The sequence below is a fragment of the Oncorhynchus clarkii genome, chromosome 18, assembly GCF_045791955.1.
Source record: "Oncorhynchus clarkii lewisi isolate Uvic-CL-2024 chromosome 18, UVic_Ocla_1.0, whole genome shotgun sequence".
Taxonomy (NCBI): domain Eukaryota; kingdom Metazoa; phylum Chordata; class Actinopteri; order Salmoniformes; family Salmonidae; genus Oncorhynchus; species Oncorhynchus clarkii.
This window is the reverse complement of record NC_092164.1, coordinates 67,694,694-67,718,292: the sequence shown is the minus strand read 5'-3', so window position 1 is coordinate 67,718,292 and position 23,599 is coordinate 67,694,694. Positions and strand designations below refer to the sequence as shown.

The following is a 23,599-nucleotide window of genomic DNA, read 5'->3' as shown; positions in this document are numbered from 1 at the left end:
ATATACAAAGTAAACTATGGTCAGGGTGTGACAACCTGTCTAACCTTCCAACCCTACTACAGTAGTGATCAGATACATACAACCTGTCTAATCTTCCAACCCTACTACAGTAGTGATCAGATACATACAACCTGTCTAACCTTCCAACCCTACTACAGTAGTGATCAGATACATACCACCTGTCTAACCTTCCAACCCTACTACAGTAGTGATCAGATACATACAACCTGTCTAACCTTCCAACCCTACTACAGTAGTGATCAGATACATACAACCTGTCTAACCTTCCAACCCTACTACAGTAGAGCTCAGATACATACAACCTGTCTAACCTTCCAACCCTACTATAGTAGTGATCAGAAACATACAACCTGTCTAACCTTCCAACCCTACTATAGTAGTGATCAGATACATACCACCTGTCTAACCTTCCAACCCTACTACAGTAGAGCTCAGATACATACAACCTGTCTAACCTTCCAACCCTACTACAGTAGTGATCAGATACATACCACCTGTCTAACCTTCCAACCCTACTACAGTAGAGCTCAGATACATACAACCTGTCTAACCTTGCTGCACTGACACAACCTTCATTAACTTTTAACCATGTGTACTGCCTAATTGTTGCATTCCTTACTCTCCGCACATCAGAAAGCTCAAACTCAGTTAATAGACCAGACAGGCAAGTAGCTGACCGCAGGTGAGGTTCTTCAGCGGTGCAGTAAACAGTAAAATCCACTGTACAGTTCCAGTCCCACCCCTAAAACCAAACACCCCTCTTGATCACACAGTTCCAGTCCCCCCCTAAAACCAAACACCCCTCTTGATCACACAGTTCCAGTCCCACCCCTAAAACCAAACACCCCTCTTGGTCACACTGTTCCAGTCACCCCCTAAAACCATACACCCCTCTTGATCACACTGTCTTAAGGTTTCCTTTATTTGATCAAATACAGCAATACGCTCTGTACCCTCATTAGGAGCATAAACATTCAAAAGAACAAACAGAAACCCCATAACATCCACCTTGACCAATAAAACCCGAACCTTGATAATCTCTGTTGTAGATACCACAGTCACCCCTAAGCCTGAGGAAAACAAGATTGCCACCCCAGCACTGAAATTAGTACCATGACTGAGTACATGCTGCCCCTCCCACCACATACCCCAGTCAACCTCATTTTCCTCATCACTGTGTGTCTCCTGTAAGAAAACTACATTAAGCCTTTTCTGTTTTATTACTTCTAGTACCCAAGCCCTCTTATTCCTGTCCCTTCCCCCATTAATATTGAGAGAACCTACCCTTAGTACCTCCAACTAGAAATGAGAAAAGAAAAGCAGAAGAAACCACAGAGAAACCAAGGAGAAAAAAGACACCCTATGAAGCATGATCATCATCATTATTTTAATCTTCTCTTAACCTGATCACGTTTCCCACCACCTTTTGCTGCTGCAACAGCAGTAATACATTTTCTCAAGCGAAACCGCTTCTTCTCACTCAGCTGGTCTAACTCCACCGTCTTCTGTAACATTACAGCTGACCTCACAAACTTATCAACATCAAAATATTCTGCCAGTTTGACAGATTTCCCAAAAGTCCAGAAACTAATTTACTTCTTCTAGATCGTAAATTGAGTCCTCACCAGCTGCTATCATATCAAAAGAGATATCCATATCCTTCTCCTGATCCTCAGCTGAGACCACAGACAACTGACTCCCCTCTACCACATCCCTTTCAACACTCCCCACTTGCACCTCATCACTCGTACCAGGCATCTCCTCCACTACCTGGGAGACTAGCTCCACATGAACCCCAGCACTCATAGTGGGCATTTCCTCCACTACCTGGGAGACTAGCCCCACCTGAACCTCATTACTCGTAGTGGGCATCTCCTCCACTACCTGGGAGACTAGCCCCACCTGAACCTCATTACTCGTAGTGGGCATCTCCTCCACTACCTGGGAGACTAGCCCCACCTGAACCTCATTACTCGTAGTGGGCATCTCCTCCACTACCTGGGAGACTAGCCCCACCTGAACCTCATTACTCGTAGTGGGCATCTCCTCCACTACCTCGGAGACTAGCCCCACTTGCACCCCATCACTCGTACCAGGCATCTCCTCCACTACCTGGGAGCTCCACATGAATCCCAGCACTCGTGGTGGGCCTCTCCTCCACTACCTGGGAGCCTAGCTCCACATGAAAACCCTCCTGTACCTCATTACTCGTAGTGGGCATCTCCTCCACTCCCTTGGAGCCTAGCTCCACATGAACCCCAGCACTCATAGTGGGCATCTCCCCCACTCCCTGGGAGCCTAGCTCCACATGAACCCCCTCCTTTACCCCAGCACTCGTTCTGGGCACCTGCTCACCAGTCTGAGGAACTGGCTCTTCGGATCCATCCTTACCTTCTACAACAATACTTTTCTGCTGCATAACATTTCCCTCTAATACAAGTTGCAACTCCGTGCCCTCAACAGGGATAACTTGTTCCTCAGCAACAGGTGCTTGTGGCTGCTCTACCGCTGTCGGTCCACCTCTCCCTACATCAGTGGGCCCAGTCGTTGCGATGACCACCTGTGCCCCTCCCTCGGCCTTCTCCCTTTTCGGGTAAGCATGTCGCTTATGACCAACATCCCCACACTCAAAACACAGTTGACTACCTGTACTAGCATAAGCCATATACAATCTATTGTCATACTTGATTTTAAACGATAACTCTAAAGTCTGCTCCGGTGAGTCCAAAAACATAAACACCTGTCGCCGAAACGACCTAACCTGTTTCAACTCCGGGTGTTTGAAATGACCTCACCTGTTTCAACGCCGGGTGATGAAACGACCTCACCTGTTTCAACTCCGGGTGTTTGAAACGACCTAACCTGTTTCAACGCAGGGTGTTTGAAACCCAACCGGACAACCTTAATTGAACTGGCGAACTTCCCAAAGCCCAATAACTCGCGCTCCAACAGCTCATCTGGAATAACCGGTGATACATTTGAAATCGTTACCCTTGTTGACGGAGAAAAAAGCGGCGTAACTTGAATAAACATTCCTTTAAGAAGTACACCATGCTCAACCATCCAATCAACCAGACACTCTTCTTTAAGAAGTACACCATGCTCAACCATACGATCTACAAGACACTCTTCTTTAAGAAGTACACCATGCTCAACCATCCGATCTACCAGACACTCTTCTATAAGAAGTACACCATGCTCAACCATCCCATCTACCAGACACTCTTCTTTAAGAAGTACACCATGCTCAACCATCCGATCTACCAGACACTCTTCTTTAAGAAGTACACCATGCTCAACCATCCGATCAACCAGACACTCTTCTTTAAGAAGTACACCATGCTCAACCATCCGATCTACAAGACACTCTTCTTTAAGAAGTACACCATGCTCAACCATACGATCTACAAGACACTCTTCTTTAAGAAGTACACCATGCTCAACCATCCCATCTACCAGACACTCTTCTTTAAGAAGTACACCATGCTCAACCATCCCATCTACCAGACACTCTTCTTTCAGAAGTACACCATGCTCAACCATCCCATCTACCAGACTCTCTTCTTTAAGAAAAACCACCACAGCTTTATTCATCCGGGATGCATAAGCAACCTTCTCATATCCCACCTTCTCTCCTACGGCGACCAGAAACTCCTCCACCGTGACACCTTCTCATATCCCACCTTCTCTCCTACGGCGACCAGAAACTCCTCCACCGTGACACCTTCTCATATCCCACCTTCTCTCCTACGGCGACCAGAAACTCCTCCACCGTGACACCTTCTCATATCCCACCTTCTCTCCTACGGCGACCAGAAACTCCTCCACCGTGACACCTTCTCATATCCCACCTTCTCTCCTACGGCGACCAGAAACTCCTCCACCGTGTCACCTTCTCATATCCCACCTTCTCTCCTACGGCGACCAGAAACTCCTCCACCGTGACACCTTCTCATATCCCACCTTCTCTCCTACGGCGACCAGAAACTCCTCCACCGTGACACCTTCTCATATCCCACCTTCTCTCCTACGGCGACCAGAAACTCCTCCACCGTGACACCTTCTCATATCCCACCTTCTCTCCTACGGCGACCAGAAACTCCTCCACCGTGACACCTTCTCATATCCCACCTTCTCTCCTACGGCGACCAGAAACTCCTCCACGTGACACCTTCTCATATCCCTCCTTCTCTCCTACGGCGACCAGAAACTCCTCCACCGTGACACCTTCTCATATCCCACCTTCTCTCCTACGGCGACCAGAAACTCCTCCACCGTGACACCTTCTCATATCCCACCTTCTCTCCTACGGCGACCAGAAACTCCTCCACCGTGACACGTTCTCATATCCCACCTTCTCTCCTACGGCGACCAGAAACTCCTCCACCGTGACACGTTCTCATATCCCACCTTCTCTCCTACGGCGACCAGAAACTCCTCCACCGTGACACCTTCTCATATCCCACCTTCTCTCCTACGGCGACCAGAAACTCCTCCACCGTGACGGTAACTTCAGTAACACACCTAAAGCCGTGCCAAAAATACTTAATTCTACCACAACAAAAATAATAACCTTAATCAGAAGAAAACCAAAAAACGCCACCAAGAAATAGAACATAGAAGAGAGAGAGAGAGAGAGAGAGGGAGAGAGAGAGACTAACTTCTGGGCATAAAGAAATATATTGATTGTGCTGTGTGTAGTAATTACTGTTTAATTAGAGTAACCCTGTTTCGTAAGTGTGTTTTTGTGTGTGTGTCTTCACTTCTCTCTTCCCTAGCAGGTGATCAAACAACCAAAGTCCACTGTTTGTTTACTCTAAATCAGTCTCTCTCTCTCTCACTCTCTCTCTCTCTCTCTCTCTCTCTCTCTCTCTCTCTCTCTCTCTCTCTCTCTCTCTCTCTGTCTCTGTCTCTCTCTCTCTCTCTCTGTCTCTCTCTCTCTCTCAATTCAATTCAAGGGCTTTATTGTCATGGGAAACATATGTTTACATTGCCAAAGCAAGAAAACAATTAACAAAAGTGAAATAAGCAATACAAATTTACAGTAAACATTACACTCACAAAAGTTTTAAAAAATAATAGACATTTCAAATGTCATTACGTTGTTAGGTTCTTATTGTTCAGAGTAAATGACTCACTCCTTCTCTCCAATCCTTACATCTTATGGTTCTACAGGAAGAAGGTAACCAGATACTAAACCCTGATTACTCCCTTAAGGGGAACTGACCTCACCTCCTGGGAGGGGGAGGTGGTGGGGAGGGGGATGGTTGTTGACAATGTGGCTGAAAAACAGAAAGTGACAGAACATGTAAATACGTCCCAACATTTAGCCCATTGGTTAAGAGAGAGGAAGGTGATCATCTCCAGAGTGAGCCCATTGGTTAAGAGAGAGGAAGGTGATCATCTCCAGAGTACGCCCATTGGTTAAGAGAGAAGAAGGTGATCATTGCCAGAGTGAGCCCATTGGTTAAGAGAGAGGAAGGTGATCATTGCCAGAGTGAGCCCATTGGTTAAGAGAGAGGAAGGTGATCATCTCCAGAGTGAGCCCATTGGTTAAGAGAGAAGAAGGTGATCATTGCCAGAGTGAGCCCATTGGTTAAGAGAGAGGAAGGTGATCATTGCCAGAGTGAGCCCATTGGTTAAGAGAGAGGAAGGTGATCATTGCCAGAGTGAGCCCATTGGTTAAGAGAGAGGAAGGTGATCATCTCCAGAGTGCGCCCATTGGTTAAGAGAGAAGAAGGTGATCATTGCCAGAGTGAGCCCATTGGCTAAGAGAGAGGAAGGTGATCATTGCCAGAGTGAGCCCATTGGTTAAGAGAGAGGAAGGTGATCATTGCCAGAGTGAGCCCATTGGTTAAGAGAGAGGAAGGTGATCATTGCCAGAGTGAGCCCATTGGTTAAGAGAGAGGAAGGTGATCATTGCCAGAGTGAGCCCATTGGTTAAGAGAGAGGAAGGTGATCATTGCCAGAGTGAGCCCATTGGTTAAGAGAGATGAAGGTGATCATTGCCAGAGTGAGCCCATTGGTTAAGAGAGAGGAAGGTGATCATTTCCAGAGTGAGCCCATTGGTTAAGAGAGAGGAAGGTGATCATCTCCAGAGTGAGCCCATTGGTTAAGAGGGAGGAAGGTGATCATCTCCAGAGTGAGCCCATTGGTTAAGAGAGAGGAAGGTGATCATTTCCAGAGTGAGCCCATTGGTTAAGAGAGAGGAAGGTGATCATCTCCAGAGTGAGCCCATTGGTAAAGAGGGAGGAAGGTGATCATCTCCAGAGTGAGCCCATTGGTTAAGAGAGAGGAAGGTGATCATCTCCAGAGTGAGCCCATTTGTTAAGAGAGAGGAAGGTGATCATTGCCAGAGTGAGCCCATTGGTTAAGAGAGAGGAAGGTGATCATCTCCAGAGTGAGCCCATTGGTTAAGAGTGAGGAAGGTGATCATCTCCAGAGTGAGCCCATTGGTTAAGAGAGAGGAAGGTGATCATTGCCAGAGTGAGCCTACTGGTTAAGAGAGAAGAAGGTGATCATTGCCAGAGTGAGCCCATTGGTTAAGAGAGAGGAAGGTGATCATTACCAGAGTGATCCCATTGGTTAAGAGAGAGGAAGGTGATCATCTCCAGAGTGAGCCCATTGGTTAAGAGAGAGGAAGGTGATCATATCCAGAGTGAGCCCATTGGTTAAGAGAGAGGAAGGTGATCATTTCCAGAGTGAGCCCATTGGTTAAGAGAGAGGAAGGTGATCATCTCCAGAGTGAGCCCATTGGTTAAGAGGGAGGAAGGTGATCATCTCCAGAGTGAGCCCATTGGTTAAGAGAGAGGAAGGTGATCATTTCCAGAGTGAGCCCATTGGTTAAGAGAGAGGAAGGTGATCATCTCCAGAGTGAGCCCATTGGTTAAGAGAGAGGAAGGTGATCATCTCCAGAGTGAGCCCATTTGTTAAGAGAGAGGAAGGTGATCATTGCCAGAGTGAGCCCATTGGTTAAGAGAGAGGAAGGTGATCATCTCCAGAGTGAGCCCATTGGTTAAGAGTGAGGAAGGTGATCATCTCCAGAGTGAGCCCATTGGTTAAGAGAGAGGAAGGTGATCATTGCCAGAGTGAGCCCATTGGTTAAGAGAGAGGTAGGTGATCATCTCCAGAGTGAGTCCATTGGTTAAGAGAGAAGTAGGTGATCATCTCTAGAGTGAGCCCATTGGTTGAACAGCAACCATGAGGAATGTGCATTATTGTGCCGTGCTTATAGGCCAGAAAGGACAATAGGTGAAGGACATTCCACACATGGCTAACAGGAAAGAGGAGGAGAAACGACACCCTGTGCTGATGATGACATGTTTGTAGTCACTCCCACGATATCCGTAGAAACAGGAAGTGAATTACGTTATGCTGCTTGATGACTTTAAACCAGCGTTCAGACCAACCTACCTGATTGAACTACATCGTTTGTCTAAAGAGGAGGTTTACACACGGCCAGTGTGAGGGTAGAGGCAGGTAGCCTAGTGGTTAGAGTGTTGTCCCCGAGTTGACAATTTTACAAATCTGTCGTTCTGCCCCTGAACAGTCAGTTAACCCACTGTTCCTAGGCCGTCATTGAAAATAAGAATTTGTTCTTAACTGATTTGCTTAGTTAAATAAAGGTAAAATAAATAAAATATTAGTCAACAGGACAAATATGTCCCCTGCTTTTGACAAAGAGATCGCTCTCTGTAGACTTGAGATCGTGACTGACCCTCCTTCTTTTGGGTTTACTTGTAATCCTCATAACATTCTGATAATAATGACATAACAAATGTCATAAACAACATGACAGCCGATATCGGATTATGGAAACTGTCTGTACACCGTCACCATCTCTTTAATCCATTGGTAAGTGTTGTGCTGTCATTCATCCCTCTCCAACTCCACCCCATCCCGCCCGTCCTCTCTACTCATGCCTGACAGAGAGGACATTTCCCCGGGATGACCCAGTACCATGCTCCCTAACATGCCTGGAGAACTAGACCTCATGCCAACAACACGCTGTAATGCCGAACAAGTAGGTTAGAGAGAGAGAGAGAGAGAGAGAGAGAGAGAGAGAGACAGAGGGAGAAAGAGATTATCATAGGACAGAGGAAGGGATTTACAGAGAGAGAGGGAAGCAGGGAGAAAGAGAGAGAGGGAAACAGAGAGAAAGAGACAGAGAGAGGGAAGAAGGGAGAAAGAGACAGAGAGAGGGAAGCAGAGAGAAAGAGACAGAGAGAGAGGGAAGTAGGGAGAAAGAGAGAGAGGGAAACAGGGAGAAAGAGACAGGGAGAGAGGGAAGAAGGGAGAAAGAGAGAGGGAAACAGGTAGAAAGAGACAGAGAGAGAGAGAAGCAGAGAGAAAGAGAGGGAATCAGGGAGAAAGAGACAGAGAGAGAGGGAAACAGAGAAAGAGACAGAGAGAGAGGGAAGCAGAGAGAAAGAGACAGAGAGAGAGGGAAGAAGGGAGAGAGAGAGAGAGAGGGAAACAGAGAGAAAGAGACAGAGAGAGAGGGAAGCAGGGAGAAAGAGACAGAGAGAGAGGGAAGAAGGAAGAGAGAGAGAGAGAGAGAGAGAGAGAGAGAGAGAGAGAGGGGGGGAAGCAGAGAGAAAGAGACAGAGAGGGAGGGAAGAAGGGAGAGAGAGAGAGAGAGGGAAGCAGAGAGAAAGAGACAGAGAGAGAGGGAAGCAGGGAGAAAGAGACAGAGAGAGAGGGAAGCAGGGAGAAAGAGACAGAGAGAGAGGGAAGCAGGAAGAAAGAGACAGAGAGAGAGGGAAGCAGGAAGAGAGAGAGAGAGGGAAGCAGGGAGAGAGAGAGAGAGAGGGAAGCAGGGAGAAAGAGACAGAGAGAGAGGGAAGGGAGAAAGAGAGAGAGAGAGAAGCAGGGGAAGCAGGGAAGCAGGGAAAAGGGCGGGATAGTAGGATTAGAACTGTGTGAGAGAGATACAAGTCTATACTCTCTCTATTGGGGCTATCCCTCAAGCCACACCACTGACAGTGTAAATACACACACAGAGTGGCTTTGTCCCAGTGTTTACAGTGAAATAGGCTTTGCTGAGTAATTCCTCTATTATTAGCCTGCATGTTGCTAATGCTGGACCAATTTAGTGGCCTTGTGGTTAGTGTTGCTAATGCTGGACCAATTTAGTGGCCTTGTGGTTAGTATGTTGCTAATGCTGGACCAATTTAGTGGCCTTCTGGTTAGAGTGTTGCTAATGTTGGACCAATTTAGTGGCCTTCTGGTTAGAGTGTTGCTAATGCTGGACCAACTCAGTGGCCTTGTGGTTAGTGTTAATAATGCTGTACCAACTCAGTGGCAGAAAGATAATTATTTTGCACATAGGAAAGAAATTACAACAACAAAAAGGCAAACAAGAATGCTATTTGGCTCTAACAGAGAACGAATACCTGACTACTGTGACTGACCCAAAATTAAGGAAATATTTTGACTATGTACAGACTCAGTGAGCATAGCCTTGCTATTGACAAAGGCCGCCGTCGGCAGACCTGGCTCTCAAGAGAACACTTTTTCAGTTTTCAGTTCTGCCCACACGTGTTCTATAGGATTGAGGTCAGGGCTTTGTGATGGCCACTCCAATACCTTGACTTTGTTGTCCTTAAGCCAATATGCCACAACTTTGGAGGTATGCTTGGGGTCATTGTCCATGTGGAAGACCCATTTGCGACCAAACTCTAACTTCCTGACTGATGTCTTCGATATAACCACATAATTTCCCTTCCTCATGATGCCATCTATTTTGTGAAGTGCACCAGTCCCTCCTGCAGCAAAGCACCTCCACAACATGATGCTGCCACCCCCGTGCTTCACGGTTGGGATGGTGTTCTTCAGCTTGCAAGCCTCCCCCTTTTTCCTCCAAACATAACGATGGTCATTATGGCTAAACAGTTCTATTTTTGTTTCATCAGACCAGAGGACATTTCTCCAAAAAGTACGATCGTTGTCCCCATGTGCAGTTGCAAACCGTATTCTGGATTTTTTATGGCGGTTTTGGAGCAGTGGCTTCTTCCTTGCTGAGCGGCCTTTCAGGTTATGTCGATATAGGACTCGTTTTACTGTGGATATAGATATTTTGTACCCGTTGCCTCTAGCATCTTCACAAGGTCCTTTGCTGTTGTACTGGGATTGATTTGCACTTTTCTCACCAAAGTACGTTCATCTCTAGGAGACAGAACGCGTCTCCTTCCTGAGTGGTATGACGGCTGTGTGGTCCCATGGTGTTTATACTTGCATACTATTGTTTGTACAGATGAACGTGGTACCTTCAGGCGTTTGAAAATTGCTCCCAAGCATGAACCAGACTTCTACAATTTTTATTTCTGAGTTCTTGGCTGATTTCTTTAGATTTTTCCAATGCTGTCAAGCAAAGAGGCACTGAGTTTGATGGTAGGTCTTGAAATACATCCACAGGTAAACCTCCAATTGTCTCAAATGATGTCAATTAGCCTATCAGAAGCTTCTAACGCCATGACATCATTTTCTGGAATTTTCCAAGCTGTTTAAAGGCACAATCAACTTAGTGTATGTAAACTTCTGACCCACTGGAATTGTGATACAGTGAACAATCTGTCTGTAAACAATTGTTGGAAAAATGACTTGTGTCATGAACAATGCAGATGTCCTAACCGACTTGCCAAAACTATAGTTTGTTAACAAGAACATTTGTGGAGTGGTTGAAAAACTAGTTTGAATGACTCCAACCTAAGTGTATGTAAACTAGTTTTAATGACTCCAACCTAAGTGTATGTAAACTAGTTTGAATGACTCCAACCTAAGTGAATGTAAACTAGTTTTAATGACTCCAACCTAAGTGAATGTAAACTAGTTTTAATGACTCCAACCTACGTGGATGTAAACTAGTTTTAATGACTCCAACCTAAGTGTATGTAAACTAGTTTTAATGACTCCAACCTAAGTGTATGTAAACTAGTTTGAATGACTCCAACCTAAGTGAATGTAAACTAGTTTTAATGACTCCAACCTAAGTGAATGTAAACTAGTTTTAATGACTCCAACCTACGTGGATGTAAACTAGTTTTAATGACTCCAACCTAAGTGTATGTAAACTAGTTTTAATGACTCCAACCTAAGTGTATGTAAACTAGTTTTAATGACTCCAACCTAAGTGTATGTAAACTAGTTTTAATGACTCCAACCTAAGTGAATGTAAACTAGTTTTAATGACTCCAACCTAAGTGTATGTAAACTAGTTTTAATGACTCCAACCTAAGTGTATGTAAACTAGTTTTAATGACTCCAACCTAAGTGTATGTAAACTAGTTTTAATGACTCCAACCTAAGTGTATGTAAACTAGTTTTAATGACTCCAACCTAAGTGTATGTAAACTAGTTTTAATGACTCCAACCTAAGTGTATGTAAACTAGTTTTAATGACTCCAACCTAAGTGTATGTAAACTAGTTTTAATGACTCCAACCTAAGTGTATGTAAACTAGTTTTAATGACTCCAACCTAAGTGTATGTAAACTTCCGACTTCAACTGTATACATAATAGGATATTTGAAATGTCTTTATTCTGGGCCTCCCGGGTGGCGCAGTGTTCTAAGGCCCTACATCGCAGCGACTAGCCACTCCTGTGGCGGGCCGGGTGCAGTGCACGCTGACCAGGTCGCTAGGGGCACGGTGTTTCCTCCGACACATTGGTGCGGCTGGCTTCTGTTGTGTTAAGAAGCAGTGCGGCTTGGTTGTTTTTTGTTTTGTTTCGGAGGATGCACGGCTCTCGACCTTCGTCTCTCCCGAGTCCGTACCCGAGCATTGAGACAAGATAGTAACTACTAACACCACAAAATATTGAGGAGGAAAAGGGGGTAAGAAAATAAATGTCTTTATTCTTTTGGAACTTTGTTTCATGTTAATTTTTTCTTATTTATTTCACTTTTGCTTATTGTCTACTTGACTTGCTTTGGCAATGTTGACATATGTTTTCCATACCAATAAAGCCAATTGAATTTTTTTTGAATTGAGAAAGGAGGACGGAAGGAAGGAGGGATTTATTTTGGTATTTCCATAGAAATACACATTAGTTGTTGTTGCTGTCAAGATGTATTTCTCTCCAGAGGGAGAGGGAGAGGGGTAGAGAGAGAGGGGTAGAGAGAGGGGTAGAGAGAGAGAGAGGGGTAGAGAGGGGTAGAGAGAGAGAGAGGGGTAGAGAGAGAGAGAGAGAGGGGTAGAGAGAGAGAGAGGGGTAGAGAGAGAGAGGGTAGAGAGAGAGAGAGAGAGAGAGGGGTAGAGAGAGAGGGGTAGAGAGAGAGAGAGAGGGGGGGTAGAGAGGGAGAGAGAGAGAGAGAGCGAGAGGGGGGGGGGTAGAGAGAGAGGGGTAGAGAGAGAGAGAGAGAGAGAGGTGGCGTGAAGCGTCAGTATTCTCTTTGAAGCTCTCCGTATTCTCTGAAGAGGACTGTTGCATAAATTGAAGCAGAAAAATAGTGGGAGAGAGATGTTGAATCTTCTTCCCCTGAGCTCCCTCATCAGGCTCTATCCGGAGACTAGAGCTCTGCAGATAAAAATACACACACACACACACTGTACATACATACATACATACATACAAAACACACACACACACACTCTCTCTCTGTCTGTCTGTCTGTCTGTCTGTCTGTCTGTCTGTCTGTCTGTCTGTCTGTCTCTCTCTCTGTCTCTCTCTCTCTCTGTCTCTCTCTCTGTCTCTCTCTCTCTCTGTCTCTCTCTCTCTCTCTGTCTCTGTCTCTGTCTCTGTCTCTGTCTCTCTCTCTCTCTCTCTCTCTCTCTGTCTCTCTCTCTCTCTCTCTCTCAATTCAAGTCAATTCTAGGGGCTTTATTGGCATGGGAAACATGTGTTAACATTGCCAAAGCAAGTGAGGTAGATAATATATAAAAGTGAAATAAACAATACAAATTAACAATAAACATTACACATACAGAAGTTTCAAAACAATAACAATATATACATTTATTATATTATCATGTAGAACATATTATATATATATAATAGGACATTTCACAAATATTGCTGCTGTGATGGCACACTGTGGTATTTCACCCAGTAGATATGGGAGTTTATCAAAATTGGATTTGTTTTCGAATTCTTTGTGGATCTGTGTAAGCTTAGGGAAATATGTCTCTCTAATATGGTCATACATTGGGCAGGAGGTTAGGAAGTACAGCTCAGTTTCCACCTCATTTTGTGGGCAGTGAGCACATAGCCTGTCTTCTCTTGAGAGCCATGTCTGTCTTCGGCGGGTGTGTTTGTGTTTGTGAACAGAGCCCCAGGACCAACTTGCTTAGGGGACTCTTCTCCAGGTTCATCTCTCTGTAGGTGATGGCTTTGTTATGGAAGGTTTGGGAATCGCTTCCTTTTAGGTAGTTGTATTAATTTAACGGCTCTTTTCTGGATTTTGATAATTAGTGGGTATCGGCCTAATTCTGCTCTGCATGCATTATTTGGTGTTCTACGTTGTACACAGAGGATATTTTTGCAGAATTCTGCATGCATAGTCTCAATTTGGTGTTTGTCCCATTTTGTGAAGTTGGTTGGTGAGCGGACCCCAGACCTCACAACCATAAAGGGCAATGGGCTCTATGACTGATTCAAGTATTTTTAGCCAAATCCTAATTGGTATGTTGAAATTTATGTTCCTTTTGATGGCATAGAATGCCCTTCTTGCCTTGTCTCTCAGATCGTTCACAGCTTTGTGGAAGTTACCTGTGGCGCTGATGTTTAGGCCAAGGTATGTATAGTTTGTTGTGTGCTCTAGGGCAACAGTGTCTAGATGGAATTTGTATTTGTGGTCCTGGTGACTAGACCTTTTTTGGAACACCATTATTTTGGTCTTACTGAGATTTACTGTCAGGGCCCAGTTCTGACAGAGTCTGTGCAGAAGATCTAGGTGCTGCTGTAGGCCCTCCTTGGTTGGTGACGGAAGCACCAGATCATCAGCAAACAGTAGACATTTGTTTTTTGCCAATTTTAACCGCACACTTGTTGTTTGTGTACATGGATTTTATAATGTTGTATGTTTTACCCCCAACACCACTTTCCATCAGTTTGTATAGCAGACCCTCATGCCAAATTGAGTCGAAAGCTTTTTTGAAATCAACAAAGCACGAGAAGACTTTGCCTTTGTTTTGGTTTGTTTGGTTGTCAATTAGGGTGTGCAGGGTGAATACATGGTCTGTTGTACGGTAATTTGGTAAAAAGACATGTTTACATTTACTCAGTACATTGTTGACGCATATTCCACGGTAGTTATTGGGGTCAAATTTGTCTCCACTTTTGTGGATTGGGTTTGATCAGTCCTTGGTGCCACATATTGGGGAAGATGTATTTGATCATTTCATTAAGGATACCATCAACACCACAGGCCTTTTTGGGTTGGAGGGTTTTTATTTTGTCCTGTAACTCATTCAATGTAATTGGAGAATCCAGTGGGTTCTGGTAGTCTTTAATAGTTGATTCTAAGATTTGTATTTGATCATGTATATGTTTTTGCTGTTTGTTCGTTGTTATAGAGCCAAACAGATTGGAGAAGTGGTTTACCCATACATCTCCATTTTGGATAGATAATTCTTTGTGTTGTTGTTTGTTTAGTGTTTTCCAATTTTCCCAGAAGTGGTTAGAGTCTATGGATTCTTCAATTGCATTGAGCTGATTTCTGACGTGCTGTTCCTTCTTTTTCCGTAGTGTATTTCTGTATTGTTTTAGTGTTTATGGTTTTAGACTCAGGTTTTCCGGGTCTCTATGTTTTTGGTTGGACAGGTTTCTCAATTTCTTTCTTAGATTTTTGCATTCCTCATAAAACCATTTGTCTCTCTCTTTCTCTCTCTCTCTCTTTCTCTCTCTGTTTCTTTCTCTCTCTGTTTCTTTCTCTCTTTCTCTCTCTCTCTCCTCTCTCTCTCTCTCTCTCTCTCTCTCTCTCCCGCTCTCTCCCTCTCTCTCTCTCTCTACGCATTCTCTATCTACCCTCTCTCTCTCTCTCCACCCACCCCCTCTCTCTCAACCCTCTCTCTCTCTACGCATGATCTCTCTCAACCCTCTCTCTCTCTACATTCTGTCTCTCTCTACCCTCTCTCTCTCTCCACCCCCTCTCTCTCTACCCTCTCTTTCTTTCAGGTCCCAGATGGGCGTCATGGAACCTGGGTATATTCATCTGTATCCGCTGTGCTGGGATCCACAGGAACCTGGGCGTCCACATCTCCAGGGTCAAGTCTGTCAATCTGGACCAATGGACACAGGAACAGATACAGGTCGGAGGTCAAACTGGTCATTGTGATCATTTACTAGAGTGAATTTCACAAAAGGTGTGTGTGTGTGGGGGGGGGGGGGGGGGGGGGGTAGAGTCCAGTGTGTGTGTGGGTAGAGTCTAGATAGTGTGTGGTTAGACTCTAGATAGTGTGTGGGTAGAGTCTAGATAGTGTGTGGGTAGAGTCTAGATAGTGTGTGGGTAGAGTCTAGTGAGTGTGTGGGTAGAGTCTAGTGAGTGTGTGAGTAGAGTCTAGTGTGTGGTGGGCAGAGTCTAGTCAGTGTGTGGGTAGAGTCTAGTGTGTGTGTGGGTAGAGTCTAGTCAGTGTGTGGGTAGAGTCTAGTCAGTGTGTGGGTAGAGTCTAGTCAGTGTGTGGGTAGAGTCTAGTCGGTGTGTGGGTAGAGTCTAGTCGGTGTGTGGGTAGCGTCTAGTCGGTGTGTGTGTAGAGTCTAGTCAGTGTGTGTGGGTAGAGTCTAGTCAGTGTGTGTGTGGGTAGAGTCTAGATAGTGTGTGTGTGGGTAGAGTCTAGATAGTGTGTGTGTGGGTAGAGTCTAGTCGGTGTGTGGGTAGAGTCTAGTCGGTGTGTGGGTAGAGTCTAGTCGGTGTGTGGGTAGAGTCTAGTCGGTGTGGGTAGAGTCTAGTCAGTGTGTGGGTAGAGCTAGTGAATGTGTATGTGGGTAGAGTCTAGTGAATGTGTAGAGTCTAGATAGTGTGTGGGTAGAGTCTAGATAATGTGTTGGTAGAGTATAGTGAGTGTGTGGGTAGAGTCTTGTCAGTGTGTGGGTAGAATATAGTGTGTGGGAGGGTATAGTGTGTGTGGGTAGAAAATAGTGTGTGGGAGGGTATAGTGTGTGTGGGTAGAAAATAGTGTGTGGGTAGAGTCTAGTGAGTGTGTGGGTAGAGTCTAGATAGTGTGTGGGTAGAGTCTAGTGAGTGTGTGGGTAGAGTCTAGTGAGTGTGTCGGTAGAGTCTAGTGATTGTGTCGGTAGAGTCTAGTGAGTGTGTGGGTAGAGTCTTGTCAGTGTGTGGGTAAAGTCTAGCTAGTCTCTGGGTAGAGTCTAGTGAGTGTGTGCGTGGGTAGAGTCTAGATACTGTGTGGGTAGAGTCCATATAGTGTGTGGGTGGAGTCTAGCTAGTGTGTGTGTGGGTAGAGTCTAGTCAGTGTGTGGGTAGAGTCTAGTCAGTGTGTGGGTAGAGTCTAGTCAGTGTGTGTTTAGAGTCTAGTCAGTGTGTGGGTAGAGTCTAGTCAGTGTGTGGGTAGAGTCTAGTCAGTGTTTGGGGGGAGTCTAGTGAGTGTGTGGGTAGAGTCTAGTGAGTGTGTGGGTAGAGTCTAGTGAGTGTGTGGGTTGAGTCTCGTGAGTGTGTGGGTAGAGTATAGTGTGTGTGGGGGGGGGTAGAGTATAGTGTGTGTGTGGGTAGAGTCTAGATAGTGTGTGGGTAGAGTCTAGTGAGTGTGTGGGTAGAGTCTAGTGAGTGTGTGAGTAGAGTCTAGTGTGTGGTGGGCAGAGTCTAGTCAGTGTGTGGGTAGAGTCTAGTGTGTGTGTGGGTAGAGTCTAGTCAGTGTGTGGGTAGAGTCTAGTCAGTGTGTGGGTAGAGTCTAGTCAGTGTGTGGGTAGAGTCTAGTCGGTGTGTGGGTAGAGTCTAGTCGGTGTGTGGGTAGAGTCTAGTCGGTGTGTGGGTAGAGTCTAGTCAGTGTGTGTGGGTAGAGTCTAGTCAGTGTGTGTGTGGGTAGAGTCTAGATAGTGTGTGTGTGGGTAGAGTCTAGATAGTGTGTGTGTGGGTAGAGTCTAGTCGGTGTGTGGGTAGAGTCTAGTCGGTGTGTGGGTAGAGTCTAGTCGGTGTGTGGGTAGAGTCTAGTCGGTGTGGGTAGAGTCTAGTCAGTGTGTGGGTAGAGCTAGTGAATGTGTATGTGGGTAGAGTCTAGTGAATGTGTAGAGTCTAGATAGTGTGTGGGTAGAGTCTAGATAATGTGTTGGTAGAGTATAGTGAGTGTGTGGGTAGAGTCTTGTCAGTGTGTGGGTAGAATATAGTGTGTGGGAGGGTATAGTGTGTGTGGGTAGAAAATAGTGTGTGGGAGGGTATAGTGTGTGTGGGTAGAAAATAGTGTGTGGGTAGAGTCTAGTGAGTGTGTGGGTAGAGTCTAGATAGTGTGTGGGTAGAGTCTAGTGAGTGTGTGGGTAGAGTCTAGTGAGTGTGTCGGTAGAGTCTAGTGAGTGTGTCGGTAGAGTCTAGTGAGTGTGTGGGTAGAGTCTTGTCAGTGTGTGGGTAAAGTCTAGCTAGTCTCTGGGTAGAGTCTAGTGAGTGTGTGCGTGGGTAGAGTCTAGATACTGTGTGGGTAGAGTCCATATAGTGTGTGGGTGGAGTCTAGCTAGTGTGTGTGTGGGTAGAGTCTAGTCAGTGTGTGGGTAGAGTCTAGTCAGTGTGTGGGTAGAGTCTAGTCAGTGTGTGTGTAGAGTCTAGTCAGTGTGTGGGTAGAGTCTAGTCAGTGTGTGGGTAGAGTCTAGTCAGTGTTTGGGGGGAGTCTAGTGAGTGTGTGGGTAGAGTCTAGTGAGTGTGTGGGTAGAGTCTAGTGAGTGTGTGGGTAGAGTCTAGTGAGTGTGTGGGTAGAGTATAGTGTGTGTGGGGGGGGTAGAGTATAGTGTGTGTGTGGGTAGAGTCTAGATAGTGTGTGGGTAGAGTCTAGATAGTGTGTGGGTAGAGTCTAGATAGTGTGTGGGTAGAGTCTAATCAGTGTGTGGGTAGAGTCTAGTGTGTGTGTGGGTAGAGTCTAGTCAGTGTGTGGGTAGAGTCTAGTCAGTGTGTGGGTAGAGTCTAGTCAGTGTGTGTTTAGAGTCTAGTCAGTGTGTGGGTAGAGTCTAGTCAGTGTGTGGGTTGAGTCTAGTCAGTGTTTGGGGGGAGTCTAGTGAGTGTGTGGGTAGAGTCTAGTGAGTGTGTGGGTAGAGTCTAGTGAGTGTGTGGGTAGAGTCTAGTGAGTGTGTGGGTAGAGTATAGTGTGTGTGGGGGGGTAGAGTATAGTGTGTGTGTGGGTAGAGTCTAGATAGTGTGTGGGTAGAGTCTAGATAGTGTGTGGGTAGAGTCTAGATAGTGTGTGGGTAGAGTCTAATCAGTGTGTGGGTAGAGTCTAGTGAGTGTGTGGGTAGAGTCTAGTGAGTGTGTGGGTAGAGTCTAGTGAGTGTGTGGGTAGAGTCTAGTGAGTGTGTGGGTAGAGTCTAGTGATTTGTGTGGGTAGAGTCTAGTGATTTGTGTGGGTAGAGTCTAGTGATTTGTGTGGGTAGAGTCTAGATAGTGTGTGGGTAGAGTCTAGATAGTGTGTGGGTAGAGTCTAGTCAGTGTGTGGGTAGAGTCTAGTCAGTGTGTGGGTGGAGTCTATTGAGTGTGTCTGTGGGTCGAGTCTAGATAATGTGTTGGTAGAGTATAGTGAGTGTGTGGGTAGAGTCTTGTCAGTGTGTGGGTAGAATATAGTGTGTGGGGGGGTATAGTGTGTGTGGGTAGAAAATAGTGTGTGGGTAGAGTCTAGTGAGTGTGTGGGTAGAGTCTAGATAGTGTGTGGGTAGAGTCTAGTGAGTGTGTGGGTAGAGTCTAGTGAGTGTGTCGGTAGAGTCTAGTGAGTGTGTGGGTAGAGTCTTGTCAGTGTGTGGGTAAAGTCTAGCTAGTCTGTGGTTAGAGTCTAGTGAGTGTGTGCGTGGGTAGAGTCTAGATACTGTGTGGGTAGAGTCCAGTGTGTGGGTGGAGTCTAGCTAGTGTGTGTGTGGGTAGAGTCTAGTCAGTGTGTGGGTAGAGTCTAGTCAGTGTGTGGGTAGAGTCTAGTCAGTGTGTGTTTAGAGTCTAGTCAGTGTGTGGGTAGAGTCTAGTCAGTGTGTGGGTAGAGTCTAGTCAGTGTGTGGGTAGAGTCTAGTGAGTGTGTGGGTAGAGTCTAGTGAGTGTGTGGGTAGAGTCTAGTGAGTGTGTGGGTAGAGTCTAGTGAGTGTGTGGGTAGAGTATAGTGTGTGGGGGGGGGTAGAGTATAGTGTGTGTGGGTAGAAAATAGTGTGTGGGTAGAGTCTAGATAGTGTGTGGGTAGAGTCTAGATAGTGTGTGGGTAGAGTCTAATCAGTGTGTGGGTAGAGTCTAGTGAGTGTGTGGGTAGAGTCTAGTGAGTGTGTGGGTAGAGTCTAGTGAGTGTGTGGGTAGAGTCTAGTGAGTGTGTGGGTAGAGTCTAGCTACCGTGTGGGTAGAGTCTAGTGAGTGTGTGGGTAGAGTCTAGTGAGTGTGTCGGTAGAGTCTAGTGAGTGTGTGGGTAGAGTCTTGTCAGTGTGTGGGTAAAGTCTAGCTAGTCTGTGAGTAGAGTCTAGTGAGTGTGTGCGTGGGTAGAGTCTAGATACTGTGTGGGTAGAGTCCAGATAGTGTGTGGGTGGAGTCTAGCTAGTGTGTGTGTGGGTAGAGTCTAGTCAGTGTGTGGGTAGAGTCTAGTCAGTGTGTGGGTAGAGTCTAGTCAGTGTGTGTTTAGAGTCTAGTCAGTGTGTGGGTAGAGTCTAGTCAGTGTGTGGGTAGAGTCTAGTCAGTGTGTGGCTAGAGTCTAGTGAGTGTGTGGGTAGAGTCTAGTGAGTGTGTGGGTAGAGTCTAGTGAGTGTGTGGGTAGAGTCTAGTGAGTGTGTGGGTAGAGTATAGTGTGTGGGGGGGGTAGAGTATAGTGTGTGTGGGTAGAAAATAGTGTGTGGGTAGAGTCTAGATAGTGTGTGGGTAGAGTCTAGATAGTGTGTGGTTAGAGTCTAATCAGTGTGTGGGTAGAGTCTAGTGAGTGTGTGGGTAGAGTCTAGTGAGTGTGTGGGTAGAGTCTAGTGAGTGTGTGGGTAGAGTCTAGATACTGTGTGGGTAGAGTCTAGTGAGTGTGTGGGTAGAGTCTAGTGAGTGTGTGTGGGTAGAGTCTAGTGAGTGTGGGTCGGTAGAGGCCAGTGAGTGTGTGGGTAAAGTCTAGTCAGTGTGTGGGTAGAGTCAGTGTGTTGGTAGACTCCATTTTGTTGATCCCTGCCTACAGACAGAAACTAAAACAAGAGGCTCCCACGCTGAGGTCTGTCCAACGCTGGTCCGACCAAGCTGACTCCACACTCCAAGACTGCTTCCATCACGTGGACTGGGAGATGTTTCGTATTGCGTCAGATAACAACATTGACGAATACGCTGATTCGGTGTGCGAGTTCATTAGAACGTGCGTTGAAGATGTCGTTCCCATAGCAACGATTAAAACATTCCCTAACTAGAAACCGTGGATTGATGGCAGCATTCGTGTGAAACTGAAAGCGCGAACCACTGCTTTTAATCAGGGCAAGGTGTCTGGTAACATGACCGAATACAAACAGTGCAGCTATTCCCTCCGCAAGGCTATCAAACAAGCTAAGCGCCAGTACAGAGCCAAAGTAGAATCTCAATTCAACGGCTCAGACACAAGAGGCATGTGGCAGGGTCTACAGTCAATCACGGACTACAGGAAGAAATCCAGCCCAGTCACGGACCAGGATGTCTTGCTCCCAGGCAGACTAAATAACTTTTTTGCCCGCTTTGAGGACAATACAGTGCCACTGACACGGCCTGCAACGAAAACATGCGGTCTCTCCTTCACTGCAGCCGTGAGTAAGACATTTAAACGTGTTAACCCTCGCAAGGCTGCAGGCCCAGACGGCATCCCCTGACGCGCCCTCAGAGCATGCGCAGACCAGCTGGCCGGTGTGTTTACGGACATATTCAATCAATCCCTATACCAGTCTGCTGTTCCCACATGCTTCAAGAGGGCCACCATTGTTCCTGTTCCCAAGAAAGCTAAGGTAACTGAGCTAAACGACTACCGCCCCGTAGCACTCACATCCGTCATCATGAAGTGCTTTGAGAGACTAGTCAAGGACCATATCACCTCCACCCTACCTGACACCCTAGACCCACTCCAATTTGCTTACCGCCCAAATAGGTCCACAGACGATGCAATCTCAACCACACTGCACACTGCCCTAACCCATCTGGACAAGAGGAATACCTATGTGAGAATGCTGTTCATCGACTACAGCTCGGCATTCAACACCATAGTACCCTCCAAGCTCGTCATCAAGCTCGAGACCCTGGGTCTCGACCCCGCCCTGTGCAACTGGGTACTGGACTTCCTGACGGGCCGCCCCCAGGTGGTGAGGGTAGGCAACAACATCTCCTCCCCGCTGATCCTCAACACTGGGGCCCCACAAGGGTGCGTTCTGAGCCCTCTCCTGTACTCCCTGTTCACCCACGACTGCGTGGCCACGCACGCCTCCAACTCAATCATCAAGTTTGCAGACGACACAACAGTGGTAGGCTTGATTACCAACAACGACGAGACGGCCTACAGGGAGGAGGTGAGGGCCCTCGGAGTGTGGTGTCAGGAAAATAACCTCACACTTAACGTCAACAAAACTAAGGAGATGATTGTGGACTTCAGGAAACAGCAGAGGGAACACCCCCCTATCCACATCGATGGAACAGTAGTGGAGAGGGTAGCAAGTTTTAAGTTCCTTGGCATACACATCACAGACAAACTGAATTGGTCCACTCACACAGACAGCATCGTGAAGAAGGCGCAGCAGCGCCTCTTCAACCTCAGGAGGCTGAAGAAATTTGGCTTGTCACCAAAAGCACTCACAAACTTCTACAGATGCACAATCGAGAGCATCCTGGCGGGCTGTATCACCGCCTGGTATGGCAACTGCACCGCCCTCAACCGTAAGGCTCTCCAGAGGGTAGTGAGGTCTGCACAACGCATCACCGGGGGCAAACTACCTGCCCTCCAGGACACCTACACCACCCGATGTCACAGGAAGGCCATAAAGATCATCAAGGACATCAACCACCCGAGCCACTGCCTGTTCACCCCGCTATCATCCAGAAGGCGAGGTCAGTACAGGTGCATCAAAGCTGGGACCGAGAGACTGAAAAACAGCTTCTATCTCAAGGCCATCAGACTGTTAAACAGCCACCACTAACACTGAGTGGCTGCTGCCAACACACTGACACTGACTCAACTCCAGCCACTTTAATAATGGGAATTGATGGGAAATGATGTAAATATATCACTAGCCACTTTAAACAATGCTACCTTATATAATGTTACTTACCCTACATTATTCATCTCATATGCATACGTATATACTGTACTCTATATCATCGACTGTATCCTTATGTAATACATGTATCACTAGCCACTTTAAACTATGCCACTTTGTTTACATACTCATCTCATTTGTACATACTGTACTCGATACCATCTACTGTATCTTGCCTGTGCTGCTCTGTACCATCACTCATTCATATATCCTTATGTACATATTCTTTATCCCCTTACACTGTGTACAAGACAGTAGTTTTGGAATTGTTAGTTAGATTACTTGTTATTACTGCATTGTCGGAACTAGAAGCACAAGCATTTCGCTACACTCGCATTAACATCTGCTAACCATGTGTATGTGACAAATAAAAATTTGATTTGATTTGATTTGATTTAGTGAGTGTGGGTATAGTCTAGTGAGTGTGTTGGTAGAGTCTAGTTAGTGTGTGGGTAGATTCTAGCTAGTGTGTGGGTAGAGCCTAGTGAGTGTTTGTGTGTGGGTAGAGTCTAGTGTGTGTGTGGGTAGAGTCTTGTCATTGTGTGGGTCGAGTCTAGTGTGTGTGTGTTTAGAGTCTATTCAGTGTGTGGGTAGAGTCTAATCAGTGTGTGGGTAGAGTCTAGTGAGTGTGTGGGTAGAGTCTAGTGAGTGTGTGGGTAGAGTCTAGTGAGTGTGTGGGTAGAGTTTAGTGAGTGTGTGGGTAGAGTATAGTGAGTGTGTGGGTAGTGTCTAGTCAGGGTGTGGGTTGAGACTAGTCAGTGTGTGGGTAGAGGCCAGTGAGTGAGTGGGTAGAGTTTAGTGAGTGTGTGGGTAGAGTCTAGATAATGTGTTGGTAGAGTATAGTGAATGTGTGGGTATAGTCCAGTCGGTGTGTGGGTATAGTCCAGTCGGTGTGTGGGTGGAGTCCAGTCGGTGTGTGGGTGGAGTCCAGTCGGTGTGTGGATGGAGTCCAGTCCGTGTGTGGGTGGAGTCCAGTCGGTGTGTGGATGGAGTCCAGTCGGTGTGTGGGTGGAGTCCAGTCGGTGTGTGGATGGAGTCCAGTCGGTGTGTGGGTATAGTCCAGTCGGTGTGTGGGTGGAGTCCAGTCGGTGTGTGGGTGGAGTCCAGTCGGTGTGTGGGTGGAGTCCAGTCGGTGTGTGGGTGGAGTCCAGTCGGTGTGTGGGTATAGTCCAGTCGGTGTGTGGATGGAGTCCAGTCGGTGTGTGGGTAGAGTCCAGTCGGTGTGTGGATGGAGTCC

The 23,599-nt window shown here is 46.4% G+C and overlaps 1 protein-coding gene across 1 annotated transcript in view; it reads left to right on the top strand.

Annotated features, from left to right (window-relative positions):
* The window catches only part of LOC139372784 (stromal membrane-associated protein 2-like), a 60,009-nt gene that overhangs the window by 15,152 nt on the left and 21,258 nt on the right, over nucleotides 1-23,599 (top strand). The window contains exon 2 of the mRNA XM_071112588.1: nucleotides 15,136-15,269. Coding sequence (XP_070968689.1) covers nucleotides 15,136-15,269 — 134 coding nt within the window. The remainder of the gene's footprint in view (nucleotides 1-15,135; nucleotides 15,270-23,599) is intronic.